General features: G+C 39.1%; 1 protein-coding gene across 1 annotated transcript in view; it reads left to right on the forward strand.

Moving 5' to 3' along the window:
* The first annotated feature begins 159 nt into the window (after positions 1 to 159).
* AIDA (axin interactor, dorsalization associated) overlaps positions 160 to 19,137 on the forward strand; it is a 39,388-nt gene continuing 20,410 nt past the window's right edge. The window contains exons 1-4 of the mRNA XM_044266796.1: positions 160 to 339; positions 8,263 to 8,332; positions 15,065 to 15,118; positions 15,751 to 15,805. Of these exons, the coding sequence (XP_044122731.1) occupies positions 230 to 339; positions 8,263 to 8,332; positions 15,065 to 15,118; positions 15,751 to 15,805 (289 nt within the window). The 5' untranslated portion in view covers positions 160 to 229. The remainder of the gene's footprint in view (positions 340 to 8,262; positions 8,333 to 15,064; positions 15,119 to 15,750; positions 15,806 to 19,137) is intronic.

The following is a 19,137-nucleotide window of genomic DNA, read 5'->3' on the forward strand; positions in this document are numbered from 1 at the left end:
ACGCGGGGCGGGGCCTCAGGGGCGGAGCCTCGGCAGGGCGGCCGCTTCAGAGCCGCAAAGTTTGGCTGTGGCGGCAAATGGGCTTGGGCGGCTCCTCGGCGGGTGGCGGTGGTGGCCGTAGCGGTTCCTCCTGGCCCTGTTAATGTCGGGGCCAGGCCCGGGGAGGATGGCGCGCTAGAGCCCGGCCTCGCTGGGGTAGGGGCGGGAGGGGACGGGGTGGGCACCGGCCATGTCGGAGGTGACCCGGAGTCTGCTGCAGCGCTGGGGCGCCAGTTTTAGGAGAGGCGCCGACTTCGACTCTTGGGGCCAGCTGGTGGAGGCGATAGACGAGTATCAGATGTGAGTGACTAACCGCGGGAGCGGGCCAGCCGGGCTCCGGTCGGCCGCCTCCCCCTTTCTTCTTCCGTGTCTCTTATCGTATCCCAGGGTGGGGCCCCCGAAGGCACAGGGGCTGGGATCGCGCTGGCCCCGGACGGGCTGCCCAGGAGACTGCAGCCCGCTCGCTGGGCTTTCGCGCCCCTCTCTCCCTCCGCCGCCACGGGGTCCGTCCCATTCAACAGGTAGCCCCCCTCTCCGGGGGCGCCCGCCCTAGCAGGCTGCCTCTGTAGTTCCCGTCTCCCCGGCTCTGCAGTCGGAGCCCTTCCCTCCTTTCCCTCGCCTCTCTCAGGTCGCTGCCGCTCAGTTTCTCTTCTAGAATCTCGGAGGGATACTTGTGTGTTCCCCGCCCACGTTCCAGGGATGAGTGGCCTTGCTCGCTGCGGTGCCTTCCTCCTCCCATGTGTAGGACAGGAGGGAACTGGTGGCGCTCGAGGGGCGGGGGCGCCCCCAGGAAGCAGCGGGGACCGGGGCGCCTCACCCGCCAAGGGAAGGGTCCCCTCTGGCGCCCCTTCCCCACCCCTCTTTCGGATGAGCCGTGTTTTCACAATTCACCTCGATTCCGTTTCGGTTTCTGGGACTGTTATTTGCTTGGCTGTGGGAGTCCCACCCACCCCCTCGCTCGGTTGCTTTGGGTGGAGTCCGCGCAGGATGTGAACCGAAGAGAGCGAACTGAATTAATGGACCGCGCACGGGAGCCACCGCTCCCTCTCTGGGTCGCTCCTCCTCGTCCTGTGTCTACTGTATAGCCGCAGGGTACTTTGTGAGTGCCCGTTTCTTTGATCTTTGACCCGAAGTCCCAATTTCTTTACCCTTTCTGGCAACCCCCCCCAAAAAAAAACTTTAGGGAGGCTTTTTAAGTTAAAAGACAAGATTTACGCCTATATAAAACCTTGCTGGGGCAGCGGGGTGGCTCAGTGGATTAAGCCTCTGCCTTCGGCTCAGGTCATGATCTCGGGGTCCTGGGATCGAGCCCCACATCAGGCTCTCCGCTCAACAGGGGGCCTGTTTCCCCCTTCCCATCTGCCTGCCTTTCTGCCTACTTGTGATCTATCAAATAAATAAATAAAATCTTAAAAAAAATAAATAAAACCTTGCTTAATTTCTTGCACCTTTTACTGAAAAATTAGAACTGTCTGCTAAAATGCTATTGTTTGCAAACTGTTGCCATGAATTACTTCTTGGTTAAAAGCAAGTTATTGTTTGAGGTGTTACTGAGTATGAAACCCTGTGAGAAAAATCAACCACCCCCCCCCCCGTGTCGCTGAGTGTTGGGAACTTTAAATTCTATTTCCTTTCCGTACAATAGTCTCTTGTTTTTATCTGACCATTAAGATAATTCAAATGTGCAGATGTTTTAGACCCCCAAGGTACTGACTTGTAATTTCAAAGAGCCCTGAAAACAACCGTGCCCTGGGCCCTGTTGCCAAGTATAACAAGTACTAGCTCTGTCTTGCACCTTTGCTTGATTTCACGCACTCCTGCAACTACTTAGTGAGAACATTACTCTCATTTTACAAAATGAGGAAGCTGAAGCTCAGGTTAAACAAATTAACGGGGGTCATAAAGCTACTGCTGAAATCTGATTTTTTCTAACTCCCAAATCCTGACTGCTGTACTACATAGTGCTTAGTTCGGTTTATTTAACATGCCTGGTGTATGTGAATTGGACAAATGAGGAGGTTTCCCTCGTTACCAGTCTTATGCTTACCGTAGCTAGTGAGCACCTATGTGTACCCATTTTGCGGCTTCACTAGAATCACATCCCCTGAAATGTAAAGCTACCTTCACTTGTCATACGGCGGGACTTAGCAGCTGTTGGCATTCAGCAGCGGACTTCACAGTGGAAAGTGAAGAATACCGTGTCCAATTGAAATTACAAAGGAAAATTGAGTATGCAAGCTGTTGAGCTGGAATTTCTAGAAACATCTCAATGAGAGTAATAGCCACATACAAATCCATTGTTGGGCCACGGTACTAACCTTTGAACTTCATGATTCAGAGAAGTTCTCAAATTATAAGAACTGCCAGTGTCGGAGGAGTAACGATTGGCTAAGATTTTGTAAATACATAGGCTACATATCAAATGAGGTTGAATTTAAAATTAATATGTTAAAAAAATGAAGACAAATTGTCCTTTTTATTTCAGTTATCTGGGAGGAAATGTTGCAGAAAAGGAGACCATTTGGGGGCCGCTAAATACTAGAAAAACGAATGGACAGCATTTAGTGACTGGATGTTGAGAATGAGTGAGGAAGAGTCTAGGATAATTGGCATTTCTGGTTGGGCAGCAGGGACTTTATGGTCTTGCAACACAGAGGGAATTTATGGGAGTGGAGATGTTGGGGAGGAAAGAAACATGTTTGTACTGTCATGATGTAAGAATACTATCGCTTAAACAATGTTTTCTTTCAGTGACAAGAGCAGGAGATGTAAAGATGTAGATTTGATTCCTACCTTCAAAACCCTGAGAGACTAATGAAGGATTTTAAAGTAAATGGGTTTTGCTATTACGGAAGTAGAAAAAGAGTATGTGCTACCACATTGCTTGCTGTTTCCAGGAGCATGCTTCTGCTTTAGGGCTTTTGTACTTTTTCTGGAACATTCTCTCATTATCTGCTTAGGTCCTTGGTCACCTCCTTCAGGTCTTTGTTCAGATATTATCTTAGTAAGTTCCTCTCTGGCTACCTTATTTAAAATAGTGAAACCTGTTATCCACCCCAAGTCCCTCTACCTCGTCTTCCACATCCTAACCATCCCCCCGCCAATCCTGCTTAATTTTTTTCATAGAATTTATCACCATCTAAAATACAATATATTTTACATATTCATTTGGTTTATTGTCTCTCTTCCCACTTGAATGTAAACTCTAAGAGGGCAGAGTTGGAGGTGTTTTCTTATTCTGACTATATACATCGTGTCCTAGGGAAGCTAGGCTGTTATTAAATAATTGTTTACTTAGATACTATATGTTGTATTCTTTTGAATGAATATGGATTCGGAATTCGGAAGTATGCCGTGGGAGCATTGAGTTGATATTAAAGTGCTGTTGGAAGATTTAAACAAATATGTGAGAATTAGAATCGCTAGCCAAGATATACCTGGTCACTTAAAAATAATTCCATGAAGCAGGCCAGCTCTTTCAGCAGCCTGGGGATACATGACCCCAGACTTCCACTAGAATGGCATGGACTGTGTTGCTCAGAATCAGGTGTTTTGCAGGATCAGTGCTGAGGTATTAATCTGGCACACGGATGTTCAATCAATATTTGTTAAATGAATGAGTTTGAAGACTGAATAATCCTTGCTTTAATCATCTTTATTAATGCCTTCAACAGTGCTACTCAGAGTGGGTCTACAGAGGGGTGCTGGTCTGCAGTGAGGTAAAGAATTGAGATTGAAGATTTAGAAACTTAATAGCAATTGGACATCTTCAGAGTTTTTATGTTTTAGAGAAGTACTAGCTTGGAACAGATTGGGGAAAGAAACTCGTCCTTCACTACAGGTAGTTTGAGGAGCACTAATTTTTGTTGTGGATTGTTGTGGGGTTTCCTTCAGTCACTTGTTTATGTGTTCCAAGGATATTTCAGCTCCCTCTTGAGAGCAGTGCTGGAGGCGTCCTTGTGAGAGGAGATGCTTCTCTAGAGAAAATTTGACAGGTTTCTCGCCTTTCCCAGGAGAATGTGAACTCTTTGAGCTGCTCATCTAATACCCCGATCATGTGCATTTTCCCTCAGTGGCCAAAATCATGTCTCACTTTGTCTTAAAATGGTGCCATCATTTATGGATTTAGAAAATTTTTTTACACAGGCCTTTAAAAAAGTTTTTAAAAATAGTATAACTTATATACCATAGAATTCACCCATTTTTATGTATAGTCCAGTTAATTTTTATTAGCTTTACTGAGTTGTACCACCATCACTATAATCAAATTTTATGACGTTTCCATCATCCCACAAAAGCTCCTTTGAGCCCATTTGCAATCACTCCATATTCCTGCTCCAGCCCTAGGCAACCACTAATCTATATTCTGTCTCTTAAGATCTTGTCTCTTCTGGATATTTCATGTAAATTGAATTATGTAAATTGTGGTCTTTGGTATGTGGCTTCTTTGATTTAGCCTAATGTGTTTGAGGTTCATCCATGTTGAACGTATATCAGTACTTTGTTCCTTTTTACCGCTGCGTAGCGTTAACATTGTATGGATATACCGCATCTGTGTGTCCTTTCCCTAGCTAAGGGACTTTGAAGTTGTTTCTCCTTTTTTACTGTTACCAGTAATGTTGTTGTGAACATTCACATGTCTTTGTGAGCACATATATTTTCATTCTTTTTGGGTAAATACCAAAGAGTGGGATTTCTGGTTAACGTAAATTTATGTGTACTTTTTGAAGGAAACTGCCGTATTGTCCAGACTGACTATACAGTTTTACATTTCTCCCAGCAGCGTATCAGAGTTACTGTTCTCCAGATTGATGGCGTTTGTCACTGGCTATCTAGCCGTTCTAGTAGGTGTATAAGGTACTTCACTGTAGTTTTAATTTGCCTTTCTCTTATGACTGATGATGTCCAGCATCCTTTCTTGGGCTTATCTTCCCTCTGTAAATCTGGTTCGGGAAATGTCTATTCAAATTTTTGCCCATTTTTTAATTGAGTTGTTTCTCTTTTACCTCTTGAGTTTATAAGGGTTCCTTATGTATTCTGGGTACAGGTTCTTTATCAGTTACATGATTTGCAAATATTTCCTCCCAGTCTGTTGCCTAATTTTTAAAAGCAGGATTCTGTTTGAATTTAATATCCTTGCCTGCTGACTGTTATTAGCATTTGAGCAGTTAAGAGCTACCCTCTTTCTTCCAAGAGTGACCCTGCTTAAGTTAACAGTCACTATTAGCATACTGCATGTAGAACTATTCCAGTAAAGAAACTGTGCCCCATTATAACTTCCCTGGTATCGGAGATATATAGTTGACATCATTAAAGAGAGACAATAATTCCTAAAAGAGAACTTCATATAAGTGGTAGGCCAGCAAGAATTAGAAATCGAGTGCAGAGCAAGGACAAGGATAATGGCTGTATCTGTTTTTGTGTTTTCTTCTGGGTAGAATCCACGAAGAGAGGGTCTCTACATGACATCATAGGATAATATTATGGGGGTTCTACCTTTGAGGTACAATAAATAAATGGATAGAAGCATTTTAAGTAACATAATGGAGTGATTCCTGGCAAATGTCAATAATTTGTGGTAGGAGTTGGATTGGATGGACGCCATCAAATCTAATGAACTTTACACCTGAACTCTGAAGACATGATTGCATAGAATAGAACTCTCATCTAAGACTTTTCTTTGGAAACTCAGTGAACTGTCTTGCAGTGGGCTTGGTAGGAAATCTAATGCTTGCTACTCTTTGCACTCTTGGTTTTATTCCCCACCCAGAATGGTATAGTATGCTTGAGAATTACGATTTTTAACTTCTTTTGCCAGTTACAAAATGTTTCACCAAAGAATCTCTCGATTTCTAAAATTTCTAAAAATTGAGATAAATATCACATAAGATCTCTTATTGTAAAGTTGTACCATTTGGTGGCTCTAGTATATTCCCAGAGCCGTCTGTGGCTCTGCATGGTTATGAAGCCGTCACCACCATCTCATCTCAGAACATTTCCATCACCCTCAAACCCCATACCTGCTATCGGTCGCTCTCAATTCCTTCCTTACCCCAGCCCCTGGCAACCGCAAATCTGCTGCCTCTGTGGACTTAGCCATTCTGGACATTTTGTGTAAATGGAATCATACGTGATTTTTTTTTTTTTTTTTTTTTTTTTGCATCTGGCTTCTTTCATTTAGCATAATGTTTTTTTTTTTTAAAGATTTTATTTATTTATTTGACAGAGAGAGATTACAAGTAGGCAGAGAGGCAGGCAGAGAGAGAGAGGAGGAAGCAGGCTCCCCGCTGAGCAGAGAGCCCGATGCGGGACTCGATCCCAGGACCCTGAGATCATGACCTGAGCCGAAGGCAGCAGCTTAACCCACTGAGCCACCCAGGCGCCCTAGCATAATGTTTTTGAGGTTCATCCGTGTTGTAGCATGTTTCAGTCTTCATTCCTCTTGCCGCCAAATCGTATTTCGTTGAGTGGATGCACTACATTTTGTTGATTCATTCTGCAAGTTGATAGACATTATGGGTGTTTCCAGTTCGAGCGTCCGTGTGCAGGTTTTTTTGTGTGAGCATGTTTTCAGTTCTTGGACTATACCTAGAATTTTGAAATTGCTGGGTTTTATGTATGGTAACTCTATGTTTAACTTTTGAGGAACTGCCAAACTGTTTTCCACAGCGACTGCATCATTTTACATTCCTACCAGCACTGTATGAAGGTTCCAAATTTTCCATATCTTTGCCAACACCAGTATTTTTTTTTCTCTCTTTTTAGAAATTGTACCCATCCTAGTGGATATGAGGAGGTATCTCATTGCGGTTTTGATTTGTAGTTCCCTAATGACTAATGATATGATATTCATGTGCTTATTGACCATTTTTGTATCTTCTTTGGAAAAATGTTCAAGGGACACCTGTGTAGTTTAGTCGGTTAAGTGTCTGACTCTTGGTTTGGCTCAGGGCATGATCTCGGGGTCATGAGATCGAGCACGGAGTCAGGCTGTACGCTCAGAGGGGAGTCCGCTTCTCCCCGTGCCCCTCCCTAGCTCGCGCTTTCTCAGTCTCTCTCATTCACTCTAAAATAAATAAATCTTTTTTTTTAAAGTTCGAATTCTTTTTCCATTTTTAAATTAAGTTATTTGTCCTTTTATTGTTTCATTGTAAGAGTCAGTCTTTTAGTTTTTATTGTCTCAGGAAGAGTTTTGGGGATGCCTGAGTGGGTCAGTCAGTTAAGTGTCTGCCTTCAGCTCAGGTCAGGATTCCAGGGTCCTGGGATGGAGTCCCGGCATTGGGCTCCTTGCCTCTTGGGGAACCTGCTTCTCCCTCTGCCCCTCCCCTTGCTTGTACATGCATGCTCTCGCTTTCTCTCTCTCTCTCTCTCTGTCAAAATAAATAGATAAAATCTTTTTAAAAAAGAGAGAGAGGGAGAGAGAACAAGCTTTGGATCCTTACTGTTGAGTTTGGACTAGTAACACAGATCCATCCTTGAAAACTTATCCAAGGCCTAGCTGCTATTTTTAAGAATGATAATTGGACAAACAATGATTTTCATGTCTGATTGGTGAAAGATTTTCTTTATTTTTCATGAAAAATATTTTGAAAAGCATAATTTAATAGACTTATCACTTTGTCATGGCTGTTATTTGGACTAATCTTATCAGCAAATTAATGATAGACTGATAAAGTGTCTCTGGCTGGTACTATGACTGGTGCTCACTGAAATGTCTAAGCAAAATCTGGACAATTGCTTATTGGCTTGTTAAAGAAGAAATTCATGCATCCTGAAGAAAGTTGGATTAGTTGCCACTTGAGATTCTTTCCAGCTCTAAGATTCTGTTTTTACTGCCTAGAGCTGAAATTTGTCCCAGTGCAATGGTATAAAAAGTATTATATCTTTTTTTTTTTAAGATCTTATTTACTTGACAAAGAGAAAGAAGCAGGGAGAGAGGGAACACAAGCGGGGGAGTGTGAGACGGAGAAACAGGTTTCCCACCAAGCAGGGAGCTTGATGCAGGGCTGAACCACCCAGGCGCCCCAAAAGTACTATATCTTATTTTCATTTTTGTTGTATAGAGTTTGATTCTAAAGATAATGTAGATTTAGACTTTGAAAGCACAGCAACATATTATTGTACTTCATTGTCTCTTTTAAAAGATTTAAATTATTTCATTATTGCACTTGAGATAGTTTGCTTTCCTTCAGTTCTGAAGAATGTATTGTTTTCTTCTTACAGATTAGCAAGACATCTACAAAAAGAGGCCCAAGCTCAACACAATAATTCCGAATTCACAGAAGAACAGAAGGTACTATAAAATAATCTCTACATATTATCAGATTCCAAATGAAAAAGATTCTGTCTTTCAAGCCATTAAGCAAAAACAACGGAAACTTATACTTAAGTACAAAAAATGACATTATTATGCTTTGGGGAACATAGAGTGATCGCTGAGGTAACATGATTTACCAGTTAGTGACTTTCTCACTTCATGAATTTCTCGACTCAGCCGTTCAGACTTAAACTTCAGTGGAGGCTATCTACACTCTTTGGGAGAGGGGTAGATTCCAGAGGCTCAAGTTTGACTGTGAGTAATTCTGTCCAACTTCAATACTTTTTTAACTCTGAATTTTCTTAACCCCTCTTCCTCCTCTCAAAACAAACACAAAGCTAAAGGGGAAAAGAAAAATCCCCCAAAAGCCATCACTGAAAAAAAATTAATAATAAAATAATAATTTTTTAAAAATAGTTCAAGTAAAGAATTTGGCATAAGAATCCATCAGCAAAATAAATGCATAAACTTGCAAAATGTCTCAGTGGTGCCCTTGAATATTAAGATTTTAACATGTTGGAGTCGGTGCCCTGGACTTTTAGAGATTATAAAAAGTGGGATACTTTAAGAAGCTTTGCTTTCAAAGAGTGAGAAGAAACAGGAAGAAGCAAGTCCCATTTTTTCCTGGCTTAGAGTATCTAGTGTTAAGTCAAATTTTAATCTTGTAGATAATGAAAAAAATTACTGTTGTCAGTTTTTCCATCTCTTAAGAAAAGACACTGAAAACTGTAGTGACTTAATTTGTTTTTATTATTCCTTTTTTTGTACGAGGGGTGGGAGTGGTTTTCTGCGTGCATTTTAAGAAAGTCTAAAATTTATTTTAGTCCTTTTCCTATATTCATTTGACTCTTACGTATATGGGTTTGAACAGATTAAAAACATCAAAGATTAGGGTTAGGATATTTCTTACACAAGTCAGTATATTTGCATCTTAAAAATACTTAGTATCTACATCACCTATACTTTTTTTTCTGTATTTAGAAAACACGTTATTCCAATTTACAGGTGCATTTTTCTTTTTTCCTTTACAGTTGTTAATGTATGCAGTAGATTTAGGAAATTTAGGTTTAATTGTTACAGAGGAAATGATTGGTTTGCTCTAGGAAAGGAACAAAGACTATATGCTTTATCTCCTCTATAAAATATGTGAACTCTAGGAATTGATTAGAAAGTGGGACGCCTGGGTGGCTCAGTTGGTTGGACGACTGCCTTCGGCTCAGGTCATGATCCCGGAGTCCCGGGATCGAGTCCCACATCAGGCTCCCAGCTCCATGGGGAGTCTGCTTCGCTCTCTGACCTTCTCCTCGCTCATGCTCTCTCTCACTGTCTCTCTCTCAAATAAATAAATAAAATCTTAAAAAAAAAAAAAAAAGAAAGAAAGTGACCAGCTGGGACGCCTGGGTGGCTCAGTTGGTTAAGCAGCTGCCTTTGGCTCAGGTCATGATCCCAGGAGGCTGGGATCAACACAATAACCCTTGCTCAGCAGGGAGCCTGCTTCTCCCTCTGCCTCTTCCTGCCACTCTATCTGCCTGTGCTCACTCTCTCTGTCAAATAAATAGATAAAATCTTAAAAAAAAAAAAAAGTGATCAGGCGACATCACAAAATTAATTTGAAACAATCTCAAATATTTGAGTATGCAAATTAATAGCTGACAAACTTATGAATATGGAAACAGATGAAAGCCTGGGGGATTTTTTTAAAGTTTCATGACCCCTCCTCCCCCAGTACTTGAATCACCTGTTTGCCTGGTGTTACTTCCATGCTTTGTCATCAGCACCTTAGGACCTCTGAGCCACGTGACCTCAAATAGTAGGTGAGTTCTTTTGAAACAAAGCAAAATTTTTTAAATGCTGTCAAGAAATGAGCTTTGTCATACAATGATTAAACTAACAAGAAAAAATAAACTTTTTCTTAATTTTCTTTAACTTTCTAAGTCTGAAGCAACCTGATGTTCGATAATGTTCTTTATTCTTTAATTTATAACTTCCTCAGCAGCCACTGATGCTGCCTTGTTTTTAGTTTATACAGACCCACGGGTCTTATACCCCATAAGGCCTGGGAGGCATGACCTAGGAGAAAAGCCTGTGATCTGGAGTCAGACGACTTGGTCTTGAATCCGGGCTCTGTCCCCCGGCCCTAATTTCCTTACGTATGAAATGAGGGATTAGATAACTCTACATGATCTTCACTCTATCTTCTGATGACTTATACCTTTGAAGTTTTCTGTACCTCTTCCTTTCCTGGAGGCCTGATTTTGGAGGCATTTGTTATTTATAATACCTGCGTAGGGGGCATTTGTGGCTCCTGCTTGTGACTATAGAGAGAGCTTGTGCCTGCCTATTCCTTGAGCTTGGAGAAGGACCCCCAAATCATTCCGTACTACATTAGGAACATAAAGCAAGTTAAATGCATATACAAATTTAATTTTCTTTAGAAATGCAGGTGAAACATTCACAGTGGGCAAAAAAACTCATATTGACCTATAGACCTTATTTTTGAATGTCACACAAGGAAAAAGTTAGAGGCTCCAAGTTAATGATTAGGAAACAAAGATTTCCCAGATGATTTGGGGGAACACTGCCTCTGAAAAATGAATAGATGTTATTTGAACAGAGAGTCTGTGACTTGTCAGGGCTTTTAATATGCTAATGTATATGTTGAATTTTTTTTAAAAGACTTTAGTAATGGAGTGTTTGTTAGATTTGTTTGCTTTTGGACGCTCCCCTTCCCCTTATAGAACACTTCATTGGGTCTAATGTTCTGAAGAACATGTTATAGGAGGTTTTGAAACCAACTGTTAGGTTTGCAAAATTAATCGAATGCCAGACCTGGCACATTAGCCAAAGGCCAAAGAAGAAACTCAATTGCGTTTTCCTCAAAAACGGGGAAGATGCAGAATATACGTTATATTATTCTAAGCAAAATTGTTCTTTATGTTTTCTATTTTGAATTATATTTTTTATGCTTTTTGCTATTCTACTGTTTTTACAGCAGTGACAAATCTTAGAATTATGCTAACCATTCATAGTTTCTGGGACTACGAAACATTTTTCTAAAAAACAACCAATATTTCTTTATGAGACTTTTTACTGTCTGGCTCACAATAAGCTTTTAAAAAATAGTTGATGAATAAATGTTTTGTTGGTGCTTAGGTTATTGATATGTATCCATATAAATTATTTAAGATCAAAGAAATATTAATTTTTGAGAAAATAGTATATGTATCTTAGTATTTATTTTAAATCTAAACTCTAGAGCAGAACTACTGATCTCTCTAAACTTTATTAATTAGTGATTTTTAAAAATCTTCATGTGGATTTGCTATTCATAATATTCTCAAAGATTTCTGGTGGAAAGTGAGAATGTTTAGGATTCTTGTTTGATCCTCCCTCACGATTTGTTGACTTAGCTTCCATTTCAACCCTCAATAGTTTTGTCATTATAACAACTGAGTTTAGTGGCCAAAGAATAGCTGCCAAAAGCTTTCATTCCATTAAATTCCCTACTTCGGTGTTGTAGATTTTCTCATGTAAGTTTCTGGGCAGAATAGAACATCCTGTCTCATGATGCTTAGAAAGTTTTTCCCTGTTTTGAATCAAATTTGTAGTAATGAGAGTTCCAGCACTAAGGGCTTGTTTCCTATTTTATAGGATCCCCCTTCCCCCTTTCCACCGTCTCCCCCCCCCCCTGCCTTCCCCTTTTCCTCCCACCCAGCCTCCCTCTGGCTGGAGGGTGGACGGCTGGCTGTTTAAATAAAAAAATCAAGTCTGGACTGAGACTGTTCTACTTTATGTGTATTTTTTAGACTACATTTTCCATATGTAAATTGAATAAGTTGAAGCAAAATTAACTCGGCTCTTCGTCTGTTTTTATGCTATCTTTTCCTTACCTGCTCTTTTTACTAATTTCCCTGCCATTGACAAAATAGCCAATATTCTGAAAATGAGGACATTTTCCATTTCTGTACCATATTAGGCATGAGCAGTTAATTTGAATGAGGTGCTAATAATTTAAATCTTTTAAAACTAAGCTTCATTTACCTTCAGTGCTTAGTCTTAATGTACATTAGTTAATAGTACTTATATGGGGACATAAGTGACCTTGTGCTGCTTAATCGTTTTTCCTGACCATTTGTTTCGAAGAAAGGGGACACGGTTACAGTAGCAAGCACTTGATTTTGACATCAATAAATGCTACATGTTTTAAAAGTCATTGCTGCAGCTGAAAATGATAGTGCTTTGCTCCCTTTTTAATACTGATGTTGGGTGTGGTCCTTTAAAGTAGTTATGAATAATGCCTGTTGGTAGTTTGCCACGGTTCAGTAGATTCTGTGTAAAGAGCTGTTGGTTCTGCTGAACTTGGCAGAAATGTTTAAATTTAAAATAGGTTATTAGCGGAATCGTAATTGTTCAACTGCATTTTACCTTAAATGTTAACAGCCTCAAATCAAATGGATTTTAAACCAAATGGAAGAAAGGGAGTTAACTAATATTTCTAAAGACCCTCTCATTGATACATCTAACTTAATACAGAATCTTTCCTCAAAAGCATTTTTTTAAAAACCTAAAAAGTATGGCCAAATGATATTAACACAAGTATATCGCTTTATTATACATATGACTATTATATGTCTAGAAGACACGGATGTCTAGGGCAAGTTGCTTAACCTCTCTTCAGTTTTCACATCAATAAAATGATAGTCTCTAACTCAGGGTTATAATGAGGATTACATGAATTAATGCTTATAAATCCCTTAGGAGAACTTGAGTACTCAATAGCTGTTAGCCATTACTCTATTATTATATGTATTTTTATGTTTTTATACATATATACAAATAAAACATAAATTTTATTTATACATATTTAAATCACCTCGTTTTGTCAGAGTTGAGTGGTATGTTTAAACAACAGTGAGATATTAGATTTGATGTAGAAAAGACTATTGCTGGTTCCTGTGCATTAGCTGTTTGAGAGAGAAAATAAATATGAGCTATCTTGAGTCCTTTTGAAGTTATGAAGTTTAAATGTAATCTTTAAATGTAAGATTTCATAATAAAGTTGGGTATTTTCTAAATGGTGATATTGGGCTTAAAAGAAAATTTTTAAAGATTGTGGAGATGTTGGAGTGTTACTTGTTCCTTGGCCAAGGGTCCTGTGTTGCTCAGGAAAGGTGGGAGTCGGCTATCCCAGCAGTTGGTTGTCGGTAAGATGATTGCATAGGGCCCGCTCGCCTGAGTGCCAGAGGCCAGGACCGGACCTGCTACACATAAAACAAGTGGAAATCCAATTTACTAAACTTTTGCAAGTGATCAGTACATGTAGAAAAAAAGATTTCATTTTTTTTCCCAAGAGTGTTTCTGTGGTGAAGGCATTGCAAATATTGTACATAAATACTTCACTTTTATGGTCTGGATATATTCTTAATAAAAGCATAAGAAATACCCTTTTCTGGAAGGACTTAAAAAATGTCAATGGGCCTAATTCAGCTGCCTGCTCTTGTAGATGTTTCTTCTGTGGGTCTCGTCCTCTTTACTTCCACTCTAGTCAGTCATGTTCTTGTTCTGATTCATGGGTACCTGGACAGCTGGAGTAGCCTGACCGTTCTTGCCTGTGGTCTTTTCCCATTTCTCCCCCAGCCTATGGGGATCGTTGCCCTAATAGTCTTCCTAAAGGTCAAATCTGATCGTCATTCTTCTATTCAAAAACTTCTGTGCAATTTATTGCTAAAGTACTAACAAATTCCTCAGCTAGTCATGGAAGGTTCCCTTCAGAAAGACCCCTGCTGTCCCCAGCGTGCACGCCTTCTCTCTCTTTCTCTCTCTCTCTCGCACACGCGCGTGTACACACACACACACACACACACACACACACACACACTATCACTCCCTCAGTCACTCTTCACTTTTCAAACCTATATCCCTCTACTTTCACTTTGAGATTCAGGATAACTGAACCGTGACAGTTTTCCATGTTATAAATCCTCCCAGTCACTGGGGCACGAGTTCTAACGCAGAATCTTGCACTCTTTCTTCAGAACATATGTAGTGGTTCACTTCGCTAAAGCTTATAAGAATCAAGTATCTCTTCTTTATATGACAGTGATTTTGTAGAGTGTCATGTCACATAATAGAACTTGAGCTTGTTAAAAGCAAGGACTATACCCTATCATTTATACTCCTCTTATAGCTCACCTAAGACAGGTCTGACTGTAAAGCTGGCCACCATTCATCACAAGTATTGATTTTGCTGAGTATTAGCTACATAATCAAGTCAAGATTGGACTTACATCAAAATTAAATGATACCATTTCGCTAGCTTTCAGATATTTTTAATTTTAAATCTTTTAACGAATTTCAGACCTAATGGAGATAAAGAGAAGGCAAAACTTGGGAGGGAAGATGTTGGAAGTCCTTTTCATTGCCCTTTAAATAAATCTAAAGCTGTCATCAAAGCAAACTTGATTTAAAATTGGTCACGGTACATTTAGGTCAGGAGAGAATATAGACTCACATTCTCTCCTTTATCCTAGCCCTTTGCTTCCCGTTTCTCTTCTCTAAAATCTGCAAGATGCTACACAGAAGTAAAATTTAACTTGAAAAAAAGTATAGCTCCCTAACTATACTAACTAGAATAAAAACTAACACCGTGGTTTTAACAATTACCAATTACAGTATATTCAGCATTTATGCTTTTTCTTTTTCCTACAGAAAACCATAGGCAAAATTGCAACATGCTTGGAATTACGAAGTGCAGCTTTACAGGTAAACACTGTTTTTTTTCCTGCTTTCTAATGTGAGAAAAATACATTATGAACTATTCTAATAAACCTTAAGCATTAATGTTAAAATGTCTCAATACTTTGACACAAAGTATTGTCTCAGAAGCTATGTCTAGCAATAGGAATTCATGGGTTAAACTCCTATTAAAAGATTTAGTTCAAATTTAATAAACTGTAGACAGAAAAGATATAACTTCAATTTTTTGTTATTTTTAGCTCAAATGTTCTAAAATATAAAAACAAAAACCAGTTTGGGACTTTTCATTTTCTATTCTTTTTTTTTTTTTTTTTTTTAAGAAGATTTTATTTATTTGTCAGAGAGCACAAGAGGGGGGGAACAGCAGGCAGAAGGAGAAGCAGGCCCCCTGCTGAGCAGAGAGCCCGATGTGGGGCTCAATCCCAGGTCCCTGGGATCACGACCTGTGCCGAAGGCAAATGCTTACCCAGCTGAGCCACCCAGGCATCCCGGGACTTTCCATTTTCTACTTTGAGAGCATGAAATGGATTCCTTCATTTTGTGCACTTTTTGAATATTTAGTTCTTGCCACTTAAAAGACATAGGGTATCATGAAATCTTTGTAATAAAAAGATGTAATATGCATATTTCAAATTCAGTCCACACAGTCTCAAGAAGAATTTAAACTGGAGGACCTGAAGAAGCTAGAACCAAGTAAGTTTTATCGTTTCGTGGGACTCCTTTAGAAAACTACTTCTCCGTTATAGATATTACGATTGTTTAGCATAGATGTTTATTCATTTCTGTTCCTACCTAGTCCTGTGTGATATTTTGTGCTTTTATAATTCCTGTAATATTTATAGTAATTATTATTCTGTTTACCATTGTAGAATATGAAAAATTGATTCCAGGTTCTACCTCATTTCTATATTTTAGCCTTTGTTTTAATCACTTTAATAAAGACTGTAATTACTTTGGTAAACAATTGCAGTAGCATTCACTGGAGAGTATAAAGTTATAGGTACTGAGGCCCATTTATACTGTATGTCCTGGAAAACTACCGTCCAGCTGTTTGTGGTGCTCTACAAAAGATTTCCTTGTTGTCCCCATTTTCCTGTCCCTTCTTGAAAGCTTTTTTGAAGTAAACAGTTGCTTCAAATGTTTTGGTGGTTAGGATGTGCCAAATAAGATTTTCTTATTGGTTCACATGAATGTTCTGTCAGAGGAATGTTTTCTTATCGTTCTTATGAATGTTCTCTTTGCAAAGTGGGCAGAGGCACAAGTACTGAATATCACCGTGTTCCACCACATTTTCATCACCCCAGAAGAAACCCTGGCCCTATTTTTAGCACACATCTGCTTCCCCCCTCCTCAATTCCCAGGCCTAGGAAACCGTGAATCCACTTTCTGTCTTGTGATTTTGCCTGTTCTGGACATTTTGTATAAATGGAATCCTATCACATATGGTCTTTTGTGACTCATTATATATAAGATTATTTTAAGGAAAGCACATTGATGGCTTTTTAAAAAGATCAGCCGCAGTGAGGATATCTGTTGTGTAATGCTTTTAAAGATTGTAATGTTCAATTTTTTGTGAATGATAAGAATAACTAAAATTTTGGCTATTTAGTCATTGTTTTCTATTTTGTTGTTGTTGTTGTTTGGTGTTTCCAAATAAAACTTCAGAGTGTTACAGATTTCTCCTATTGCCTTATAGGATCTTTCATGGTATTACTGGTTTCCATTCCCATTAATGGAACCAAACACTCAAATAAGTCCACCAGCTGCTGTTTGCTAACTTCATGGTCTTACTGCTTGTAAATGCAAGAACTGGGTTTTAACCAGGGTTCTAAGCCACCCCAAGGCCATTGTTCCTGCCACTGTCCTCTGTTGTACTACCTGTAGGTGCAACATTGACATCAATCCTAAATACCGGGGATTTCCAGCTCAGGCTCTTGGGAGATTACTGACTCACATATGAGTGGCATTTTGGACTAAAATCTGCATTCATCTTCTATTACTTGCTTTTTTGTTTGTTTGCTTGTTTTTGTTTTTTTAAGATTAGGGATGGGAATGCAAAGGAAAGATAATATTGGGATTTATTTTGTCATATTTTGAATTTATATAGTGCCTTTCATTTGGACCTGTCCCTTCTTCATACTTAGTTATCTTTTCAGGTGATTTTAATTTGCTCTTGCCTTTTAAAGGAATGTAAATGTGTATCTTATATCTCAGGATATGCTCTGTAATTTTGCATTTATCAAAGCTTAGGCACTTCTTATGAGTTATATCAGAATTGAACATTTTCTACAGATCAGTATTTGAGTATATTTCAGGTTAAGCTAGTTTCTGCCTCTTTTAAGACTATAAGGAAAGGAAAATTAATATGTGGGATTTGGTTTATTCTGTTAATGTACTTTTCCTTTAAGGTTAAAAAACAAAGTCTTTCGATAATCCTTTCTGAAACTAGTACTACCTCTAAGAATTTGAAAGTACTATTTATTTCATTTTCCAATGTTGATCCTTGGTAATATACTGCTTCTTACTGAAACATACCTCCCCCACCGCCACTCTGTGAAGTTCCTTCCATTGACTGATCGTTAAAGGCCCCAGAGAAATCCCACCTTTCTCTGAAAGCTTTCTCTGCTCTCCCAGCCCTAATTAAATTCTACGTCCTGGCCTTTTTGGGAGCACTTTTTATGTCCATCATCATAGAGTGCCCTGTGTGATGCTCACTTAAGTTCATTTTGCTCCTAAATGAGACTGTCAATAACCTTTGTATTTTCCCCACAGAGCCCAGGCTGCATATCATATGATCTTGGCAAATTTTTAAGTTGAACAGTGTTGAATGTCTTCAGGAAATCTTCTCCCATGATTAAAAAAGTAACCTTTCAGCTAGGAAGCACTTACTCATTTTGTCCACCAGAAAAATGAAACAAATCAGCCACAAAAGCAGAACACAGGTTGTTGACTGTGTTATTTTTAGAGTATGGCCTTCAGGAGGGTGGGAGGCCATGCTCTGTGAGAGTGGGCAGGGAATACTGGGTTTTTCCTCGCAGGGGTGCACCATCAGATGTCAGCCACGGGGTGAGCCCCTTGGTCCCCAAACCGTGATGGACTCTGTGCTCATGATAATACCTTCCGGGAAATTATAAACTGCTTCTCTTCTCCAAATCTTCCTAAAATATCAGCACTAGCATCGGTGGAAGAAAAATCCTATATATAAGTTTTAAGTAGAACCCTATTGTAAAAGCACATTAGAATCTCTGTTATTCCATAGTTGGTGAGAATAGAAACCTATAATTAAAGAAAATGAGAAAGGACCTGTTATTTTCTTTTAAAAGGATATGAGTTAAATACCTGATCTGCTCTATTACTGTAAATAGTAACTAATGAGAGGCTGTTGTTCCAGGTCAAGCCTTTCCTATCATAGCATTGGTACCTAAGAAAAGAAATACTGTCCTATTCTCGTATTACAGTAGAAACAAAAGGTATTCTTAATAACTGATAGACTGTTTGACTTTTTTAATTGATTTTTTTATACTTGTTGTAAAGTTTGATTTTTTCCCTCCTTTTATTATTAAAATAGCATTGCAGTGCTTTCGTTTCTGATGTGAATGCTACAAGGCCTTCTTTGTCACCACTCCCCTACTCTTAGGATCTAGCACAATACTGTGTAAGCGATTAATTGATATTTGAGTTGAATTAATAGTTTTTTTACACTGAGCAGTCATGCACAGGTTTAAAAAAGGATGTTTTTATAATTTTAAAAATAGTACTTCTTAGACCTGAAATAGTAGGATTCTAGTTAGCTGAATAGGGAAAACTATGGAGAGAATAAATTACCATATAATAATGTGAGCTTATACTTATATGGGACTTTAAATTTCCCATGCAATTTCATATCTATTAATTTACTTCTTTGCACAGTGGGTAAGTGGTGTTCCCGTTTTAGAATTGGGGAAACAGATTCAGAGTAGTTATATAAATGATATAATAGCAACTGACATGATTATGGGACTTCTCTCTTGCTTATCAAACTTGAG

The sequence above is a fragment of the Neovison vison genome, chromosome 10, assembly GCF_020171115.1.
Source record: "Neovison vison isolate M4711 chromosome 10, ASM_NN_V1, whole genome shotgun sequence".
Classification (NCBI taxonomy): Eukaryota; Metazoa; Chordata; class Mammalia; order Carnivora; family Mustelidae; genus Neogale; species Neogale vison.